Source organism: Mesoplodon mirus (assembly GCF_964341445.2).
Source record: "Mesoplodon mirus genome assembly, chromosome: 19".
NCBI classification, from domain to species: domain Eukaryota; kingdom Metazoa; phylum Chordata; class Mammalia; order Artiodactyla; family Ziphiidae; genus Mesoplodon; species Mesoplodon mirus.
The window spans coordinates 36,820,370-36,842,661 of NC_138995.1; the positions used below are offsets into that span (position 1 = coordinate 36,820,370).

Genomic DNA, 22,292 nt, shown 5'->3' on the forward strand with positions numbered 1-22,292 from the left:
AGAAATTAAGGGTATGCTGCCCACAAGCACGTAGACCGCAGACCGGCTGGAATAAGAAGGTTGATGATGCTGACTCTCATTCACCTCACCACCAACGAGTCAGAAGAATGTCCACGAGCTGATCACGCCCTCTTTGAACCATTACTATGAAACCCCTCACTACACCCTCCAAGTAGGGACACACAGTTTGTTTGTTTGTTTTCAATTAATTATTTATTTATTTGGCTGCACTGGGTCCTAGTTATGTCATGTGGGATTTTCATTGTGGCATGTGGGATCTAGTTCCCTGACCAGGGATCGAACCCAGCCCATCGGCCTTGGGAGTGTGGAGTCTTAACCACTGGACCACCAGGGAAGTCTGGGACACACAGTTTTGAGAGCATTAGTGTGCTGTGGCCCCCTTTGCCTGGCAAAGCAATTAAGTTATTCTTTTCTGCTTCACCCAAAACTCTGTCTCTGAGAATTAATTTGGTGTCAGGGTACAGAGGCTGGCTTCAGCTTCAGTGCCGTATGGGCTAGTAGGGGCCCCAGTCAAGGCCCTGCCATTACTCAGCTGTGTGAGCTTAGAAAAGTCATGGCATCTCCTCCAGGCCTTGGTTTTCATACCTGTAAATTGGGGGTAGGATTGATACTTGTTCTGCCCACTTGGCAGGCGTGGGTCAGTGACACATGGGACCTAATAGTGCTTTGTGAACCATGAAGATGTTGGCCCTCCTCCAAGGCTCCCCTGTGGCCCTGCCCTGGCCTCCTAGTGTGCCAGTGTCACAGAGCAGGACCGTATGGGGCCTTCCCCGAGACAGGCCTTCCCCCATGTCCTCTGCTTTAGCTCCTCTCTGAAGTAACTAGATAGTAGTATTTGACGCATATTTCCTGAGTTGTTTTACAGGTGTGAAAGCCCCTCACCAAATGGAAGATGTTAACTATTTGATGACCATGAGCACATAGCCCCAGGCCTCCTGGAGCTTAAGGACTGATAATGTTAACCCCTATGACACCACCCTGTTCTCTGACCAACAGCCAATCACAGACTTGTGCAGAGCTGATCCCATACCCTACAACCCCCCTCCCACACCTGGCTTTTAAAAATACTTTGCCACAACCCTTCAGGGAGGTCGGGGCTTTTTAGGGCATGAGCCAGCTGCCTCCTTGCAGGGCCCTGCAATAAATCACCCTCTGCTCCAAACCCCCATCCTGCCCCACTCACCGAAGTCGGCTTGAACACACACACTCAGCGGATGCTGGTGGGGAAGGGAGGGGTGGAGTGCATACCACAACCCCCTCAGCATGGAATTCTGAGCCCCCTCGGTCACCTCTGGGCAGCAAGGTGACCAGCATTTGCTGGGCACCTGAGGCTGCTGCTCACGCCCCACCACCGGGGGATGTAGGTGGGGGGCTCCTGGTGCTGTGCCTGTGGGGGAGCTGCTGACTGGGGTGCGCTGGCAGCTTTTTCTGAAATGCCAATAAATCACCAATCTCTGTCTGACTCACCAGGATAGATTCAATCACTTTATAAACTCTAATCCTCAGAAGCGCATCACCCGCTTCCCAGTGTCATTATCTTCCCATGGCAGTTGACAAATATAACACCTCGGTTGGGGGTGTTGACTAAAAACATATATGCACAACCTAAAAGTTGAGAGTTATGTTTTATTCGGGGGACATACTGAGGACTTCAAGCCCGGGGGGCAGCATCTCAAGTGATCATGAGAGGACTCCTCCCAGGAGGCGAGGGGGGCCGCTAGGATTTATAGAAGTTTTGCAACAAAGGGCAGGTAGTAGGAACTAAAGGATTACTGTTAATTAAAGAAAACCAGACATCTCAAGTTAAGGAATTTCGTGCTTTTCTGTGTCTGGGAAGATGCAAGAGTTTGCGCTCACTGAAATCATTCCTTTGACGTGCACCTCGGCTATCTGGGGCCGGTATCCTGTGTTTTCACACCCTGAGTTTCCTCAGGGCTCACCGTGGGGAGTGGCTGCAGTCTGATGGCTGCTAAATGGCAGGTATTCCTTGTTTCCTTCCTGAGTTCCGTCAGGGCTCACCAGCTCACCACTGTGATTGTGGTGGCTACAATCGCTGATGGCTGTGACATCCTTTGTTTACTGATATGGCAGGCAATATTCCATTTCTCAGGGGCATGGCAGGGCTCTGGCCATGGCGGTGGGGGTGGGAGGTGAGTGCACTGTCTCTGGGTCTTTCTAGGAGGTAACTGCTGGTCAGAGGTGCCTGGCTTCTGGTCCCAGCCTGTTCTGGCTGCAATGCGACCTTGGGCAAATTGCTTTCCCTCTCTTTACCTCAGTTTCCCCATCTTTACTAATCAGCATTGATTGAATTCACTGGGCTTTACTTGTAAATGCACTTTATTTGTAATGTTTTTGAGTCCTAACCCTCATTCCTTAAGGCAGGTACTTACTTTGTCCTTGTCCTCTTTTTTTTGTTGCAAATTAAGACACCTGAGGCATGGAGAGGTCAAAGGACAGCCCTACAGGGCACAAGACCAGCGGGTGTTAGAGTCAAGGTTTGAGCAATCTAAGTGCAACTCCCACACCCCTGGGCTGCCCACTCAGGAGGCCAGAAAGGGGATCCTTCAGCCCAGCAGGAGCTCAGGGCCTTCTTTTCACAAGGCGCTTGGGGGATGGGGAAGAGAGAGCCTGAAAAGCACTTGCTGGATTCATTCAGGGAGGCCCAGGAGTGGGCAGGGGAAGGCAGAGAACCCTCCAGGCTGATTGGTGGAGTGAGAGCCCCCAGGGGCTTTCAGAGGCAACACAGGCTGGGCCCAGAGCAAGGACCAGACAGAGGCTGCTTCATGGACAACTTCACCTCCCGCACCCCTCATCCCAAGATGGCCGTGGCCTCCTCCCTCTGAAAATCTCAGAGCCCCAAAAGGCCAGCTCTGCCAGCTGCCCAAGCATGGGGGTGGTGTGAATGAGCCCTGTGCCACCCTAGTGCAGTGATTTGGGGTTTCAGCCGAGGACTCAGCCTCAGCTCACTAGCCTCTACAGGCAGGGGACCCGCAGGCCCCACTGCCAGGGGACACCAAGAACTAGTGGCCTGCCCGGGCTGTCCCCATCCCCCTAGACATGTCCTGAGAGGAGAGGCCCAGGAGGCCCTGGACACTCTGGTGCAGAGGGAACGTGACTTCAGTCCCTGCCACACATATGCTTCCTGGGGGACTCTGGGCAAGCTTAGGACTTGTGGTTTCAAGAGACAGAAACCTGAATCCAACCAGTTCCAGGAAAAAGGGGGTTATCAGGAGGATACTGGGCCTTCTCACCACCCATGTTCCTCAGGGACAGCTAGAATAAAGGACTCAAATACCACAGGGTGCTGCCCACCCCTCCCTGCCCTGTCACTACATCTGCCTTCTTGACTCCCTCCACATGGGAAGAACAGGGCTGCCACAGCTCCAGCCATCACCAGACGGGGACTGCTCCCTTGCCTTACTTCCAGCCTGTCAAGTCCCAGAGAGGGGCTTTGATTGGCCAAGCTTGTGTCAGTAGCCCATTCCTAGCTCAGTCAGGTTTGCCAAAGGGGCAGGGCAACATGACAAAGGCAGAGCCATTGGCCACCTGTGTGTCCAGATCATTCCCAGAGAGGGAGACTCACTGTGGGCCAGGAAGCCAATCCTTTTGGTGTCTGTTACACCTCTGTGAGACAATTTCCTCACCAGTGAACTGATGCTGATGTTGGTGACCACTCCATGGGTGGCTGTGAGTTATTGATGAGACGGTGCATAAGTAAATTGTTTGGTGCCTGGAAGTAATTCACAAATATTAGCTTTATTATCGTTGCTGTTGCTGTTAATAGGATTTGCTTTAGCCAAGTGAGGACTGAGGTTCCCACTGAGAAGGCTGTGGCTGGGGCAGGGCCTCAGCTATTGGTCCTGCCTGAGCCCTGGTCCTTCTTTTTTTTTTTTTTTTTTTGCTGTACGCGGGCCTCTCACTGTTGTGGCCTCTCCCGTTGCGGAGCACAGGCTCCGGACGCACAGGCCCAGCGGCCATGGCTCATGGGCCCAGCCGCTCCGCGGCATATGGGATCCTCCCAGACCGGGGCACGAACCCGTATCCCCCGCATCGGCAGGCGGACTCTCAACCACTGCGCCACCAGGGAGGCCCTGAGCCCTGGTCCTTCTAAGGTCACTCACTGGCCCATGAACGTGCCAAGGAGCAGAGAGGAAGGGCTCCCTCCCTAGCTGCACCCCACCCCACCCCACCCCCATCTCGGTTTCAGATGGATGATAATTCTTTGCTACAGTTGGGAGGAACATGCAAGAAAAAGTGCGAAGAGAGAACTGCAAAGTCTTGTTAGCACTTTATTGCTGTTGTTATTAATTATCATCTCCAGAAAACTGCTGGGATTATGAGCCTGTGTTTTCCTCACGTTTCCTCTAATGGCCATTACAATGAGGGAAGCCAAGCAGACTTAATTTGCTAATGCCAACTACTAAATTATGCAAAACCAGATCTGCTAATGAATCTCTCCCCTCTGGCTGCTGGTGCTGATTAGTTTGGGGTGCGTTATTGGAGGGAGAAGCGGGGAAGGGGCCCGGTACTCACTGGCCCTCTTCCATACCCAGCAGCCATCCGCCTGTGCACGCCCCCAGATGAGGGCCTCCGAAGATGTGGCTCTCTATCCCAAGAGGCCTTGAGGGGGCTGAATAGATTCTTTGGGTTTTGATTAATCTTAATTCAAGATGGTTTTTGATTTTTTCAGTTTGAAAAGAATCAAATAGCTTATCTCAGAAGGAAGAAAAAGGACACCTTTGAATTAAATGTAAGCCCACAAATGACTTCTCTTTCTCTGCTCTATTTCTGATGACTATTTATAGATCTGAGTCCCGTCACTGCAAATGAGGGAACTTTTCCTCCTCCCCCAGCCCCTATCGCTCCCATCCCAGCTCCCTGAGGGTGATGGTCATTCGGGCAGCTCAGCTGAGGCTTCCCTCCAGACAAGGAGCTCCTCCAGGAGAGGGGCTGGGTCTGCATGCCCAGGGCCAGGCTGAAGCTGGGCACAGGGCAGGCCTCATATCCATCTGTTAATTGGGTAAGTCACAGCAAGTTAAGGGACTTATTTAGGCCAAAGAAGGTAGTTTACCAGAAGCATGTAGGCAGCTCACAGATGAAGAGAAAGACTTGAGTGAACTTTTCCAGCCTTGGAAAGGGCAGGAGCTGGGGCAGCCTGGGGACCCAGGTGACACGAACTGTATTTTTAGGGCACAAATCCTCTCCAGGTGTTCTTAGCCAAGGTGGTTCAAATCTCTCAGTACCAACCCACTGTGTGATCTTGGACGAGTTTCTGAATCTCTCCGGGGCTAATTTATTCTGTGAAATGGGGCTCGCAGAGCCTTTCTCCCCACCTCTCACAGTTGCTGTGTGTGTAACCTAGATGCCAGCTGCAGTCATGCTCTTCTTTGAAATTTAAATTAAATTGGCTGAGACCTCCATCCCTTGTGAACAGGAAATCCAACATTTTCCCCCAAGATTTCTGTGACTCCCTGGGGATGGCTGCACTCAGGGCCACCTCCTGCCCCTGCTGGTGTCTCCAGCTCACCTGTGTCTCACCCCCGTGACTGCTGTGGCGTCTACTCAGTGCTGATCTCAGCATGCAACGCAGCCCTCCCTAGAGGCTCCCCGGAGACATTTATGTGGAAGAGTCTTTATTGAAATGGGGCGGGGGAAGAGGAGGGTTGCACTGCCAACCACAAACAAACCGACAAAGAGAAATCAGCCTCCTGCCATCTTGCCCTGCACTGCCCACCCCCCTCCTCTCTTCTCCTCTTCCCCAGCCTCGCCCAAAGTCTCCTTACATTTCTTATGTGGAGCAATTGGGTGACCTCTTTGCTTCACTGTCATCTTCCAAACTAGGATATTACCTTCCACCTCTGAATTGTTTTATCAAAGAATTTCCTATAGTTGGTGTCCTTTCTTAATTTTTTTTAACTTTTTTTTTCTTTCTTGGCTGTGCCACGTTGCTTGCAGGACCCTAGTTCCCCAACCAGGGATCAAACCCATGCCCCCTGCATTGGAAGCCGGAGTCCTAACCACTGGACTGCCAGGGAATTCCCTAATGTCCCTATTTAGCAGTCCCAGCCATCAAAATAATTTTTTCATATCCAATGCATGAAGAGCAGGTAAATGTGAAAGTGCTTTGAAAACCACAAAATACAGCCCACAAATGAAGGGTCATTTACCTGTTTCTACAAGTAACCCCTTGTGCACAAAGCTTCCTTGGAGGTATCTAAGCTTCTCTTTGCTCGTGTTACTGACATCCTTCTCTTCCCATTGCTGGTCTTGTATAAGATTCTATTGATTTTTCTGAAACAGTTCTTTACAGGCTCAAAAGGAACTCAGTCCCCTGAAACTAAACAAATCTATCTCTAACTTTCCCTTCCCAGTTTTTAAACTTTTTATTGGAAAATAATTTACATAGGGAAGGACATACCATTTTTCACACCTGCATCACCAGCCCTCAGCTCAAGACACAGAGCATGACCAACTCCCGGAAGCATCCCCTGCGTTTCCTTCAGTCACTGCCCCCAAAGGGGGACCCAGCCATCCTGACCTCTACCAGCTACATCAGCTGTGCCTGCTTCTGTCCTTTATGTGCACAGAGTCTTACCATGTACACTCTGATGTTTTTGGCTCCTTCCCCACGTACGTCTGTGAAATTCATGAATATTATTGCGTGTCCCCATTGCTGCATAGAACTCTATCGTGTGCAGTATCTACTGTTGATGAACATTTGGGTAGTTTCCACTTCTTTGGACATCCTAGTAGATGTTTTCAGCACACATATGGATGTATTCCTGTTGGGTATCTACCTCGGAATAAAATGACTGGTTCATAAGGTATTCATGTGTTCATTTAAAATAGAAATTGCCACATATTTTTCTTCCCACTGTCTCTTCTGAGTGTCTACTACTCTCAGGTCACATTCTGCAGGTCACATGCCTATGGAACACGCTACACAGCAGTGCTGGAATCTGAGCCTACGCTCAGAGTCCGACCTCCTAACCACTAGGCAACACAGCTTTCCTGTGTTTCTGAGAACAAAGACTCTAGTATACAGTAGAAAGTTGTGTGTATTTTGCAATGTAAACCTCCAAACCTGGAACTTAGGGGAACAGAACATTCTATAATGTGCAGTGGGCATATCTTCACTCCAGAGGGAAACACTATCACTCACTTCTAAGGTTGTTTGCTATTCAAACATCCTAGAAATGGTCATCTGGAATAAAGGCAGTCAGTGCCTCTGTTCACAAAAGGTGCAAAAGTGCGAGAGACCCTAGAGGATCATCCCCTAACACCCAGCTGCTCGGCCTGGAGACTGGGCTCTGGCCACCTGTGGCATCTCTCACCTCCATCACCAGCAGAGGTGCTGGGGGCTGAAGAGGGCCTGGGAGGCTGGCCTGGAAGGGGGACTGCGGTGCCATCTGGTGGCAGCCTCTGAGCAGTGGCGAGGCCAGTCTGGGCCGGCCTTGCTGCGGGCTCTGAGGACACCAGGTGCTACCACCCTGGGGGTCACACTAAGGCCTCAGCCCAGGCCCCGCAGGGCTCAGCTCCATCTCTCTGCCCTTTGCCTCTTCCTCCTTCACCTCCGCTCCCCTGGACCCTCTCCGTCTCCCTGTACTTTATCCTTTCTTCCTTGCTTCTTCTCCTCTCCTTCTCGCCTTTCGTGTATCTCTCTTACTTTCCTTCTCTTGCTTCCTCTCTTGATGATTTTATCTCAGGGGCTGTGGACAAACTTTAAAAAACAAATTAAACAAGTACTAACCACAAACGTGAGGAAACAAGCAAGTGAGGCCCACCCACAATCCCCCACCCAGAGATAACCACCATGAACAACATCCCCAGAGTTTTATATCACACATGTCCACACATATTAGCACGTTTCTCGCCAAACTGGGATCTTACGTAGACAAAGCTCACGCTTCCCAGCTACTACAGAGACGGGGGGCCTGTGGAGGGGGTCTGGAGGAAGACTTTCTTCCCCTTGAGAAAAGGAACGAGAAGGAGCCCAGGACCACTGCTGGCTGCCCAGGGCCTTGAACTTCAGGACCCAGACAATCCTGAGTCCCCTCTCCTAGCCCATTCCTGTCAGCAGGGTGAGGCAGGGGGCAAGTCAGGCAAGTCAGGTCTTGGCAGTGAGGGTCCTTGGGGACGGGGCCTGGGGCAGAGACTACCTGGGCACCCCCAGCCCTGAGCAGTGGCCAGATTAGAGGGGGTGTGTGTTGGGCAGCAAGGTAACATGGCTGGTGTGTGTGCACGCACTCACACAGCAGCCCCTGGGGGCCCTGACACGGCCGCACACAATCCAGTCATAATTTAGTGCAAACAATAGAAATACTTTTTTTTTTATTCAAAGAAATACACAAACTTGAAAAAAGTACTGGTGTGTGTTAGTGGGATCATCAGTACAGAGCCAGTATGGACAACACCTTCAAGAAGTTTGGCTGGCCTGGAGGTGATGTATTAATGAACTAGATGGGGGGAATCCTTTCACAATGTATACATATCAAATCACCAGGATGTACACTTTAAGCAACTCACAGTTTTATCTGACTTCAGATTTAGAGATGATTTTTTAGATTTGACACCAGAAGCAAAGGCAGCAAAAGCAAAAATAAGTGAGACTACATCAAACTGAAAAGTTTCTGCCAAGCAAAAGAAACCATCAACAAAATGAAAAGGCAACCTACCAAATGGGAGAAAATATTTGCGAACAGTATATCTGGTAAGGGGTTAATATCCAAAATACATAAACACAACTCAATAGCAAAAACAGACAATCTAATTTAAAAATAGGCAGGGGATTGGAATAAACTTTTTCACAAAGACAAAAGGTACGTGAAAAGGAGCTTTACATCACTAATCATCAGGGAGATGCAAATCAAAACCACAGTGAGATATCACATCACATCTATTAGAATGGCTATCAAAAAGGTAAGAAATAATATGTATTAGCAAGGATGTGGAGAAAAGGAGGTCTCTGGACCTTGCCTCCTGTCTCTAAAATGGAGAAAAATCAATCCCATCCCTCGGCTGCCTAGAGGACAAACTAGAAACTTCCTGTAAAAGTGCTTTGTAAACCAAGGTGCTGTAGACCCTCAAGGGAATTGTGTGGGGTACAGGTGGTGCCCCACTAGAAGGTTCCCTCCTTTGAGGGCGGAAACATGGGCTCAGTAAATGCTTGCTGGATAATGAATGAATCTTTTCACCTGAAATAAGAAAATTAAAGCCCTGGGTCCCTAGAATGTTTAGCAAGGGGACAGGAGGGAAGCGGAAATGCTAACCACACCCAGAGTGTGTCTCCTGTCTTCTCTCCTCTCCCTCCTTCCCTCCCTTCCTTTTCCTTTGATTCAATACACATTCTCTCTCCTGACTTTTTAGGGGGAGGAGAGAGTAACAATGACACTGACAACAGCTCCTCGCTTCTTTTTTTTTTTTAACGTCTTTATTGGAGTATAATTGCTTTACAGTGGTGTGTTCGTTTCTGCCTTATAACAAAGTGAATCAGCTGTACATATACATATGTTCCCATATCTCTTCCCTCTTGCATCTCCCTCCCTCCCACCCTCCCTATCCCACCCCTCTAGGCGGTCACAAAGCACCGAGCTGATCTCCCCGTGCTATGCGGCTGCTTCCCACTAGCTATCTATTTTACGTTTGGTAGTGTATATATGTCCATGCCACTCTCTCACTTTGTCACAGCTTAACCTTCCCCCTCCCCATGTCCTCAAGTCCATTCTCTAGTAGGTCTGTGTCTTTATTCCCGTCTTGCCCCTAGGTTCTTCATGATCTTTTTTTTTTCTTAGATTCCATATATATGTGTTAGCCTAAGGTATTTGTTTTTCTCTTTCTGACTTACTTCACTCTGAATGACAGACTCTAGGTCCATCCACCTCACTACAAATAACTCAATTTCATTTCTTTTTATGGCTGAGTAATATTCCATTGTATATATGTGCTACATCTTCTTTATACATTCATCTGTTGATAGACATTTAGGTTGCTTCCACGTCCTGGCTAGCACAGGCTCCGGATGCACAGGCTCAGAGGCCATGGCTCATGGGCCCAGCCGCTGCGCGGCAAGTGGGATCTTACTGGACCGGGGCACGAACCCGTGTCCCCTGCATCGGCAGGTGGACTCTCAACCACTGCGCCACCAGGGAAGCCCCTGCATGACTCTTTTTGAATCATGGTTTTCTCCGGGTATATGCCCAGTATTGGGATTGCTGGGTCATATGGTAATTCTATTTTTAGTTTTTTGAGGAACCTCCATACTGTTCTCCATAGTGGCTGTATCAATTTACATTCCCACCAACAGCGCAAGAGGGTTCCCTTTTCTCCACACCCTCTCCAGCATTTGTTTGTAGATTTTTTGATGATGGCCATTCTGACCGGTGTGAGATGATACCTCATTGTAGTTTTGATTTGCATTTCTCTAATGATTAATGATGTTGAGCATCCTTTCATGTGTTTGTTGACAATCTGTACGTCTTCTTCGGCAGCTCCTCATTTTTGCACACACCTCACAGTTTACAAAGCACTGTCACATGATCACATCTGTTTTCTCTTTTGATCACTGAAATTCAAATTTAACTAGGCCATCCTGTGTTTCGTCTGGCAACCTAATACGCAGCCCCTGGGAGACCTCCCTCAGCACCCGCAGGCCCTCTGCCCAGGCCCTCCCAGGGACTCTTGGTTCCTGGTTTATCTGGAATTCATTGATCCGGGCTTCAGAAATGGCCTGAGCGTCCGTCCCCCGCCCCCCCCCCCACCCGGCCCCGTGAAGAGTCCTGTGCCAGACTCTCTCGGGGTAAGGTGACCTGGCAGGAGAACCCCCAGTTCCGGTTCCGTAGAAGAGCAACACTGTTACAAGGTAGGGAGTGCCAAGTACATCCATGATGTGGCAACTGAGGCCTACAAAGGAAGTTACACCATCTCTCTAAGTGTGAAAGTTGTGGTACTCCTCCGCCGCTTGCACCAACCGCCTCTCTTCCTGAAGCGTTTCCCTTCCTTCCTGTGCCCTCCTACCCGTGCTCCTTCCCAGATTTCCCTCTAGACCAACCATCAGTAACCCCGAATGTCTGGAAGGAAAAGTCTCTCAGTGCCTCCCTTCCTGGGGGCCGTTCATTCTCTCTTTCAACCAGTATTTCGTCGGGTCTTTTGTGTGTCAAGCCCTGGGCTGGACGCACTGTCACCACGTGGGTCCTGCGGGTCCCGGGCCGGCAAGGATGGCGGCCTCCCCTCTCCCCTCCACCCTGCCTTCCTGCTTTCCTCCCTCCCCCCTCCCCCCATACCCCCTGCCCACCGTCTGAGCAGGCCTCCCACTCGGTGCCCGGGACACACCTCTGACCTCCTTGCTCTCACGGGGCCTTCAGAAAGACCCTCGCTGTCACAGAGGAGGGGATGTATCCTCGGTTTTCTCTCCTCTTTGATTCATTTTCAGAGCAAAGAAAGATAACCTCCAACCTGAGGGAAACGCGGGTTGTTTTCCTCCTGGTGGTGGAGGAAAATCATTTCACAAGCCAGTCCGCCCTCTGGTGGCCAGCGTCGGGGACCGGCCGTGTTTGCGTTACCCCGACGTGCTCGGGAGGCTGGGACCCCTGCGCCATCGCTCGGCCCTCGCTCCCCCCTCGCTCTCCCGGCCACCTGGTGCAACCCTCCCTCGGAGTCCCCCTCCGAGACCCCCTGCTCCTGGAACCTTCCTTGTAACAGTGTTGCTCTGCTACGGAACCGGGACCGGGGGTTCTCCGGGGCACACCTTGCCAGGTCACCTAACCCCCGGAGAGTCTGGCACAGGGCTGTCTTCACGGGGGGCGCTCAGGCCATTTCTGAAGCCTGGATCAATGAATTCCAGATAAACCCAGAATCAGGCGTCACGGGGAGGGCCTGTGCCGAAGGCCTGCGGGTGCTGAGGGAGGTCTCCCAGGGGCTGCGTTATTACTTAGTTTGTCACATGAAACACAGGATGTTCCAGTTAAATTTTAATTTCAGATATACAATAAATGAAAAAACACATTTTTTTTTGGTATAAGTATGTCCCAAATACTGCAGGGTGCATACATACTTAAGCTAAAAAATGTTTTTGTTGTTTCTCTGAAATTTGAATTTAACTCATGTCCTGTATTTCATTTGCTAAATCTGGCAACCCTACTGAGTGGAGTAATGGCCATAGGAGGCCATCTGGACAAGGTGGGGGTGGGCCGGAAGGAGGCTGGGCAGGGAGGTCCCCAGAGAGGCTTGGGAAAGGCAGGGGGTCTGGGTCTAAATCCAGCTTGGGGCCACAGAGAAGAGAACAGTAATGCAAAATTCAAAGCATTTTTACCTGGAATTTACATTCAAATCATGGTGGTGAGATGAGGGTGAAAACAATGAGAACCTTGCCTGTCCTCAGGGCTCTGCTCAAATGCTGATCTCACCCCACCCAACTACCCCCACCCCCCTTCCCTAGGGCTGCACCCATACATCCATTAGCAGCATTGTTACAAGGCTAAATACAAATACATTTTACAGATGTGGAAACTGAGGCCTAAAAAAAAGTTATAAAACGCCTGTAAAGTCACACACCACAGTTGAAAGCCGTGGTACCATTCCTCCACCACTTTCTCCATTCCTCTCTCTTCCAGAAGTGTTTCCCTCTCCTTCCTGTCCCCTCCTACCAGTGGCCCTCCCTCCAATGTCTTCAAACTTGAGTCTACAGGACATACCAGCATATACCACACCCTTAAGGGCGGAGTTGGCCTCCTCCATGTTTCCCCCAAGGCACCTAGAAGGTATCAATAATTGGTGTGAAATGAATGGATTTAAAGAGGAAAAGTCTGGGACTTCCCAGACTTTTTGATGGTCCACATCAAAAAAAAAAAAAAAAAAAAAAAAATCTTTAAAAATAAATAAATAAAGAGGAAAAGTCTAACTTGGGAGCGGCTGCCTCCAAGCCTAACTTATAAGGTAGTTAATTGGTGTAAAGTCCCTAGAAAGAGGCCTAGCAACAGTGTCAGGGCTCTGGAAATGTCAGCACTTTCCTTCGTGACAACTGCTGAAACACTGCTTCCTGTGAGGTGTCACCACTGATTTTTCTCCTGGAATGGTATTGCATTCCAGTTCTTTCCCACATGTGATGGCACCCTTGACAATCACAAGACATTTTGGGGAGATTTCCTTTGCTTTCTGAACAAGGGTTCAGGTGGGTGTCGAGAGCACGATGTGATATCATACTCCCTCAGAGAAACTATCTCTTGGCCTCATTTCCCCGTGACCATAGCTGTGCATCTATGTTTCTAGCAATATTAGAACCCATTTATAATGATTTATGGTAATTACACTGGACAGGAGTTTGATGGCTATTAGGCCTCTTTATTTGGCTGAAAAACATTTGAAGCGTGAAGCTGTGTGAGGCAATCTGTGCCAGCACCATCACGAAGCATCCTTGTGTTTGGAACCAATTTAGAGTGTCATTTTTGATATCACAGATTATCCATCTTCGGATTCCAAGTCCTTAGGATCTGTGTTCTCCTGCTCTGGTATCAGGAGGACAGCCAGCGGCAGCAGGCCTGCCCTGGGAGTGGGCAGCCAGGCTGGCACCAGCCCTAGGAATTGAATTCCCAGGGGACGCTGGGTCACCTAACACTCAGTTTTTTTTACCAGCATCATTCCACCTCCTGCTTGCAGCAAGATCCTAGGACAAATGGAAACACCGGCTAGTGTGTTGCCTCAGCAGGCCCTCCTCTTCGCTTCACTCACAGAGTGAAAAGGCTAGCTAGGACTGCTTAGGCCAGCACACACCAGTGCCGGCTGTTTGGGGCCGGCATTCACGCCAGACCTGATGTTCAGGGTTTGAGTATCACTCCTGAGTAGAACAGTCATGGAATTATAATAAATAAGAATCTCTCAAGCTGTGACTGTGTCATGCCAAAATAGCTGGATTAAAAAGTAGAAAATTCATCAACAGGCCAGATGTTTAATTTTCCACAATGACAAATAGAACACATTCCATCTAAATGTTTTCATGTAGATATATACTCTGGCTTTTTTTCAGATCACTGCAACCTGCCCACACCAACACCTAGGAGATGGTTTCATATATGTACATCTTTATAAGCATGGGAAAAGTAGAGTCTGCCCAGGAAGAACTGAAGTAAGGCCATGAAAGTGCAAGACTGACCCACAGCCACTGCTGCTGTCCTGACTCCCTCACTGTTTCCAGGGCCCCCTGGGAAGATGTCTCTCTCTAAAAGCAAGAACAGCAGGTGCCATGTGACTTGTCTGACCATCGTTTTAATGAGAAAGAACAATAAGGGAGCAATTACTGGGCTGAGGAGCCCAGGGCTGCCTGGGCCTGGCAGGTCCGATTCATTTATCCTCCTCTTTGTTGGGAAACTTGGATTGACTTTAATGATGAGAAATAAAGCAGCTTTCAGGAGGCTCTCTCGACACTAATGGAGCCTGGGAACCCTTTCTTTAGATAGACATTGAAATATGCAAGAACACCTATGTCATCTGAATGCCCATGACCAAGTTTTGTACATTTCAACTGCTCTTGGTAATTGGATTCTGTAAAACTCCAGTCATTTCTGTCTCCATCTGGCGGTGGGGGTGGGGGGTGGGGGGCTGGGGGGGTGGAATTCATTGTTTTAATATCCACTGGTAAACTTAGGGTTTTATTTGCACAGAGAAAACCCATGAAACAGAAACTGAAGATAAGGATGGGAAAACTACTTCAGCGTTTGTGCAGGTGACTTTAGAACTTCCCTCTCCCTCTCTTTCTGCCTCTGCCCTGGCTGGGGGAATGCGCACGGGACCACCAGACACTGATGTTTTTAGGCCATCCGCTCTCTGCTTCTACTAAGGCTGGGACAGGAAGCCATTTACAGTAGCCGGGGGAGGGTAATGATTCCAGCTTCCCTCCAGAGACATAACACAAACCTGGAGGCAGGTGTCCACCTGAGTGCCCCGGTCTAGAGGCCAGGCTCTGAGGAGCAGGGGCTGAGGGAGCAGCTTTCTGCTTTAGTTAACTAAGCCTCCTCTGTGCTGGCCTGTGCCCTGGCCCCAGCTGTGCAGTGGGTGCCTGGCATCCTAGAGCCCTCTGCTCTCCCTCCCTGGTACTTCCATCCGCACCCGCAGCCAGACATTTCCTCTGAGCCTAAGAGCCAAAACTCCTACTGCCTTCTTGACATCTCCACATGGATGAGTCAAGCTCAACACATTCAAACCAAACCCCGGTGCTTCCCCTACCTACTCCCATTCCAGTGCTCCCTGTCTCCAGGAAGGACACTCTGACCTTCCAATGCATAAGCCAGAAACCTAGAAGGCACCTATGTCCCCTTGGAGTTATCCTTGTCTCACCCATGTCCGTCAGTGGCACTGGCATACTTCCAACCTCCAGAATCTGCATGAAGAAGTCAGGGGAAGCCATTCTTCTAGGCAAGGCAGTCTGGAAATGCCAGGAAGCTAGAATTCTCCAGGAGCAGCCTTTGACCAGTGACTGATGGCTCCCTCATTCCTCTGAGATGCGTGTTTTATCTCATTTCACCAAGTTTCCTGCAGAATTAAGCTCCATTTGCCCGAGGCAGGATGGGCTACATGGGCTTGCGATGTGCACAGCTGCATGAGGCCCCATTGCTTAAAGGGCCCTGTGCTTGGCTGAATACTCTGCTGTTGTCGTCCTGAATTTCTCAATAATTTATAAGCACAAGGCCTCACATTTTCATTTTGTACCAACCCTGCAAATTGCACAGCTGGCCCTGCCCAAGAGGTAGCTGGTTTGAGAATACCCTGGCTGCCTTCCCTCCTTCCTTCCCTGTCTCTCTTCTCCACTCGCCTGCTGGTATTTCCTGACCCCAAATAAACTACTTGAACTCAAATCCTCATCTCAGGGTCTGCTTCTGGAGGAAGCTGACCCATGACCCCAACATATCCATTTCTCCAGAATCTGTCCACTGCCCTTGGTTTATCCTCATCTCGCCATGACACTCTCTCTCCTGGACCACTGCAGTAGCCTCCCAACTGTTATTTGCATGTCCACTTTGTTCCCTCCAATTCCTTCTCCACAGTAGCCAGAGGGTTGGTTGGTTTGAATATAAAGATAATCATGTCACTTTCCCGCTTGAAACATTTCAAGGGTTAATTATTTTTTTTATTTTTTTTTTTGCGGTACGCGGGCCTCTCACTGTTGTGGCCTCTCCCGTTGTGGAGCACAGGCTCCGGACGCGCAGGCTCAGCGGCCATGGCTCACGGGCCCAGCCGCTCCGCGGCATATGGGATCCTCCCAGACCGGGGCACGAACCCGTATCCCCTGCATCGGCAGGCGGACTCTCAACCACTGCACCACCAGGGAGGCCCTCAAGGGTTAATTATTGAAGCTGGGTGATGGTATGTAGGGATCTGTGATCTTTTTCTTTCTACTTCTGCGTATATTTTTTAAATTCTATAATAAAAGCTAAATTAAAACAAAGTCTCAATCACTTCCCAAAGCTATTATGAGAACAGACAAAACCACGGTGGCCCATGAGACCTACAGGAGCTGGCGGCCCTTGTATTTTTGCTGTCTGCACATTAGCTATAATGGCCTTTCTTTTCCTTAGATGCACTGTGATCCTTTTGGCCTCAGGGCCACTGCACATGTGCCCTCTGCCAGGAATACCTTCTCTCATAATCTTACTCCCTCCCAACTTAATCTCTCTGTTTCTCAGCTTTTCCTCATCTGCAAAACAAAGATGATACTAGTACCTACTACACAGTGTTTTCTCATAGGATTGTTATTAGGATAAAAGTGCCTGGCACAAAGCAAACACTCAAAGAACACCAGCTATTGATACTGTAAATATAACACTGCTGGGCTTCCCTGGTGGCACAGTGATTAAGAATCCGCCTGCCAATGCAGGGGACACGGGTTCAATCCCCGGTCCGGGAAGATCCCACATGCCACAAAGCAACGAAGCCAGTGTGCCACAACTACTGAGCCTGCACACCTAGAGCTCATGCTCCACAACAAGAGAAGCCACCGCAATGAGAAGCCCAAGCACGGCAAAAAGAGTAGCCCCCGCTCGCTACAACTAGAGAAAGCCCGCGCACAGCAACAAAGACCCAACGCAGCCAAAAATAAATAAATTATTTATTTAAAAAAAATAATAACACTGCTTCCTCCAGGATTTGAATAAAATTGACTATCCAGGAAGCCTGGCCATGTTTATTCTGAGTTCCCTCGGTGTCTGTACCTCAAGAAGATCCTAAGCCAGCCAGTTGCTGTCTACCCTCCACTTGTTATGGTGAGAATCAAATGAACCTTAAAGATATCGAGGGCCTACAGGCATGAAGCATGATTATTGTATGCTTGGGGGACCCAAGAGAAGCAATGTGGCTCAGTGAATCAGAAGCCTTGAGGCTCTGCCAACCTGCTTAACTGGTTCCTTCTAGCTGCTGTTGGCCTTTGATTGGGCAACCACACATTCAATCAAGTTCAACCTGAGGTTATCAGAATTAACCAGATGTCAAACACTTCCTCTCTGATTCAGCCAGCTTCTTGACCTGCTATGTGGCCATCTGATTATGGTTTAAGTGGGTATCATCATGTCCACAGGAATCCCAAAAGCCATGAGGTGCTGGAGTTAGGAAGGAGAGAGCAGCCCACGGTTCCTATGGTAGACTGAATGTTTGTGTCCCCACAAAATTCACATGTTAAGATCCTAATTCCCAATGTGATGGTATTTGGGAGGTGATTAGGTCATGAGGATGGAGCCCTCATGAATGAGACTGGTGCCCTTATAAAAAGCACCCCAGAGAGCTCCCTTGCCCCTTTGGCCATGTGTGGTTATACTGAGAGGACTGCTATCCATGAACCAGGAAGCAAACCCTCACCAGACACCAAATCTACCCATACTTTAATCTTGAACTTACCAGCCTCCAGAACTGTGGGAAATAAATGTTTATTGTTTAAGCCAGCTAGTTTCTGGTATTTTTGTTATAGCAGCCCGAATGGACTGAGATAGTTACCAAATGCCCAATAATGTCCAGTCTCTGTGGCAACCTTTTGAGACTCCTCATTGATTCATCCCAAAATTACTCTTCTTAGGGGTTCTAAGGTTCAGAAGAGTCTGGAAACTTGCTAAAAGTCACACAGGGAAGATTCAAAACCAGATTTGCCTGGCCCTAAGCCTGAACTCTTTCTCCAAGTTTCAGCATTTCCCAAACTCAAGATTCCTAGGCCCCATTCTCCCACTGCTAATTCAGTAAATCCAAGGGCAGGCCTGAGAATTTGTATTTTAAAAGTGACTCTGAAGATCATCTAGGTTTGAGAACCATTTATAGAGAGCAACTGTATTTCCCCAAATCCAAACAAAATGGCCCCATGAGGCTCAGTTTGTGAGCTGGGCCCAATTTCACCACTTGCTTTAAACAATTAGTTAACCAGTCTATTTTACATCATGCCTGTCTTATTTCAAATCAAGCCTTTTAACATCTAAACATATAAAGGCCTTTATTTATTGACCAAATCTCTGTCCCAAGACAGCATTTATTCTGTGACTATGTGCACTGTAGACCCCTCTGGTCCTCTGCCCTCTCTTGTACTGTAAACTCTTAGAAACAGAAATTGAGTATGTATCATTTCATCCTACACAGAAAGACACATAATACATGCCTCAGCCCAGCACACGTGGCTTGATAGGAAAAGATGTCCGCCTTGTCATCTTCCAGTTTTAGTTCCTGGAGTTCTATAGACTCCTTTCTGGTAGGAAAATTAGACCAAGAGCTGCTTTAAAGATACAGTTCTATGCCCTCCAAGGCATTAATAAACTGGAATCATGTAGGAGCTTTCTAGAGCAGAACCATCTCTGCAGTCAGAGCTGAGAGTCTGAACCAATTCAGGAGAGAAGTTGCTGCTTATGAAAAGCAGATTTGCTGAGCTTATAAATGGATTTTTTAATGAACTTCTTGTCCTGCCTCTGATTTCGGCACTGGATCATGCTAGATTATGCTTCTAATGCCTTTCCCAATTCAAAAATAAGGCTTACAATAACAACCACTTTTAATAAGTCAAGGAATTTATCTAAAGAATGGCTTATTTCATGCAGACTGTATTTCTCTCTATTCAAACACTATAACACTCTTGCTCCACTACCATCAACAGAAAGCCTCAGGGAGCAATAACTAACTTAATAGTTAAAATAAATGTTTAAATTTTCTGTGTAAAAAATAATAATGTAGCTAAACTTAAACATTAGAAAACAAATTATTGGCTTCCCTTCAGAGTTGGCCAGAAAATATATTAAAAATGCCCCCAAAATAATTTTTTTAAATGCTGGAAAGGCAGAGAAATGATTATGACAGTATAAATGATGACAAAACTTTTTAATGAAGAGCAAAACTTAGTCAATTAACTCTTGTGTACACCATGGCAGGAAATGTGTTTAATCTTTTCCCACTGAACTGTGTTTCTTCTTACTAAACTGATTCAATTTGCCTGACTGGCATCAAGACTATATGTGCAATTCACTTCTGTTAGGGCAGTTAACTCAGTCCCTGCATGTATGGCAGAGACGAATACTGTGTGGAGTGTGGTGGCCTTGCTTGTCTAGACATCTCATCACTTGGACTTGGGGACCAAACACATGCCAGGTGACAGCCCCAGGATTTAGCCACTGTAACCTTTTCATTGGGGTCACTAGACAGACACTATATGGACATAAACCAAAGGCACACTGAGGAAGGGGCACAACTGAGCCTGAGATGGGGACTTTGCAGCCATGTCTTGAAGGATGAATAGGAGAACAACTAGCAGATCACATTGTCTCGGAGACCCAATAACCAGCTAACTGCTGCATAATCACTTCATTACCTGCTGCAGAGCCGGTGCAGTGCTGAGTCCTCTCTCCTTGCAAACATCCTCTCCTCTTAAAGAAAGTGTTACTGGCAGGAGATTACTGCTGGCACACATCCTCAACTTTCCATTTCTCAGTTTCCATGATTTCCTTTGCTAACCCACTGGACTGGCTTGGGCAGCACATCCGCGGCTGTGGTGACAGGGAGCACTTCCTTCCGCTCCTCCTTATGGTGGTCCATCAGCACAATCAGCCCATGGTCGGTGCAGTACTACTCAGGCAGCTGTCTTGTCAGCTTGACTGTGTCCTTCTGTCCAGCACTCATTTTCAGTTATTCTAATCTTTCCTATATCAACCTACAACCTTTTAATCCAACGTCCTACACAGACCAGGGAGAAAAGACATCCAGTGGGCCACCAAGGCCTGGGGCTCTGGGGGTACAGTGAGGGATCCTTCAGGGTAAAAGTAGTTTCAGTGGCCTGAGTATTTGTGGTCAGGCCTGCCCAAAACCATTCCCAAATGGCACTCTTTGTGCATGATGGGCTCCACTTTAAGAACACTCAATTTATGAAAACCCAAATTGACAAAATAAATACCTCAAGGGCACATGTGTTTCACTCAGCATTCGGGGTGCTTCTTCAATCTGAGATTCATGTATTTCAAGTCTGACTATTCTTTTTCTGTAGGGTCATTTCTCATGTTGCTTAACTATCTCAAATTCTCAGGGGCTCTAATTCTTCTGTGGTTGTGTCTGCTGATATTCTCTAATGGTCTATGAATTTTGCGTGTGAGCTCATCTTTCCTGGGGGCACATACGTGTGTGTGTGTATGTATGCCCTCACACATGTGTTCTGTGAACTCTGGAATGTGGAAATGTCCCCACAGAGCAGGTCTGAGTTCCCCTCTGCCGAATACACAGGTATTTCACCTGTGATTATTTTTCCTCTTACTTTATCAGCTCTCTATTGCTACAACAAACAGGAAGAGTAAATTTGCGTTCCACATCCTTGTATGGAATAGGTTTGGGGTTTCAAGTTCTCAAAAAGGTCTTTTTTGGGCTTCCCTGGTGGCGCAGTGGTTGAGAGTCCGCCTGCCGATGCAGGGGACGCGGGTTCGTGCCCCGGTCCAGGAAGATCCCACGTGCCGTGGAGCAACTGGGCCCGTGAGCCATGGCCGCTGGGCCTGCGGGTCCAGAGCCTGTGCTCCGCAATGGGAGAGGCCACAACAGTGAGAGGCCCGCGTACCGCAAAAAAAAAAAAAAAAAAAAAGGTCTTTTTTTTCCCACCCAGAGTCCTGATGAGATAAACTCCCATGCTAGGGTAGGTGTGCACCTAATCACAGAGGTGCAGCCATTCCAGAACCCAAGTTTATGCAGGTGTCAATTCCAGCTCCCCACCACTCATGGCTAAAGGCCATGTGTCCTATCCCATTGTGGCCAATAAACTGTTTGGGTCAGTATCAAGGTCTGCTGTCCCTGGCCCATCATGGCACTGACTTTCGTGGGCACCAATGTGGTGTGAACTCCTCTTCATTGCTGGCACATGGGGAAATCTGTTTATTTTGAGCTTGTCATTGAATTTGAACTTTTCAAAAAACATTTTACTCTACTGTTTAAAGCAAGAGGGAGGTCCACATCAGTTCATCATACTATATTCTGAAACCCAAAGTAGAGTTAATATTTTAAAAGTAAGATAATCCAACAAACAAAATACCAGGACCAGATAGCTTCACTGGTGAATTCTACTAAACACTCAAAGAAAAATTAATACTAATCCTTCACAAACTCTTCCAAAAAATAGAAGAGGAGGGAACACTTCCAAACTCATTTCACAAAGCCAGCATCACTTTGATACCTAAAGCAGTACTCACAAGGAAAAAAAAATTAAAGGCAATATCCCTCATGAACATAGATCCAAAAATCCTCTGCAAAATATTATCAAACTGAATTCAACAGTACATTAAAAGGATCATACACTAAGATCACGTGGGATTTATTCATGAGATGCAAGGATGGTTTAACATTTGCAAATCAGTCAATATGATACACCATATTGTGAAAATGTAGGATAAAAATTATACAATCATCTTAATAGATGCAGGAAAAGCTTTTGACAAAATTCAACATCCATTTATGATAAAAACTCTGAACAAGTGGGTATAGAGAAAAGGTACTGCCACATGATAAAGGCCTTGTAAGACAAGCCTACAGCTAACATCAAACTCAATGGTGAGAAGCTGAAAGTTTTTCCTCGAAGATCAAGAATAAGACAAGGGGGCTTCCCTGGTGGCACAGTGGTTGAGAGTCCACCTGCTGATGCAGGGGACATGGGTTTGTGCCCCGGTCCAGGAAGATCCCACATGCCATGGAGCGGCTGGGCCTGTGAGCCATGGCTGCTGAGCCTGCGCATCCGGAGCCTGTGCTCCGCAACGGGAGAGGCCACAACAGTGAGAGGCCTGTGTACTGCAAAAAAAAAA

The 22,292-nt window shown here is 48.2% G+C and overlaps 1 protein-coding gene across 1 annotated transcript in view; it reads left to right on the plus strand.

The window, feature by feature from the left end:
• Positions 1 to 22,292, plus strand: part of DNAJA2 (DnaJ heat shock protein family (Hsp40) member A2) — a gene marked incomplete at its 5' end in the record, with an annotated part of 71,576 nt that overhangs the window by 5,580 nt on the left and 43,704 nt on the right. Inside the window, 2 exons of the mRNA XM_082606649.1 lie at positions 10,604 to 10,821; positions 11,450 to 11,711. Coding sequence (XP_082462775.1) covers positions 10,604 to 10,821; positions 11,450 to 11,711 — 480 coding nt within the window. The remainder of the gene's footprint in view (positions 1 to 10,603; positions 10,822 to 11,449; positions 11,712 to 22,292) is intronic.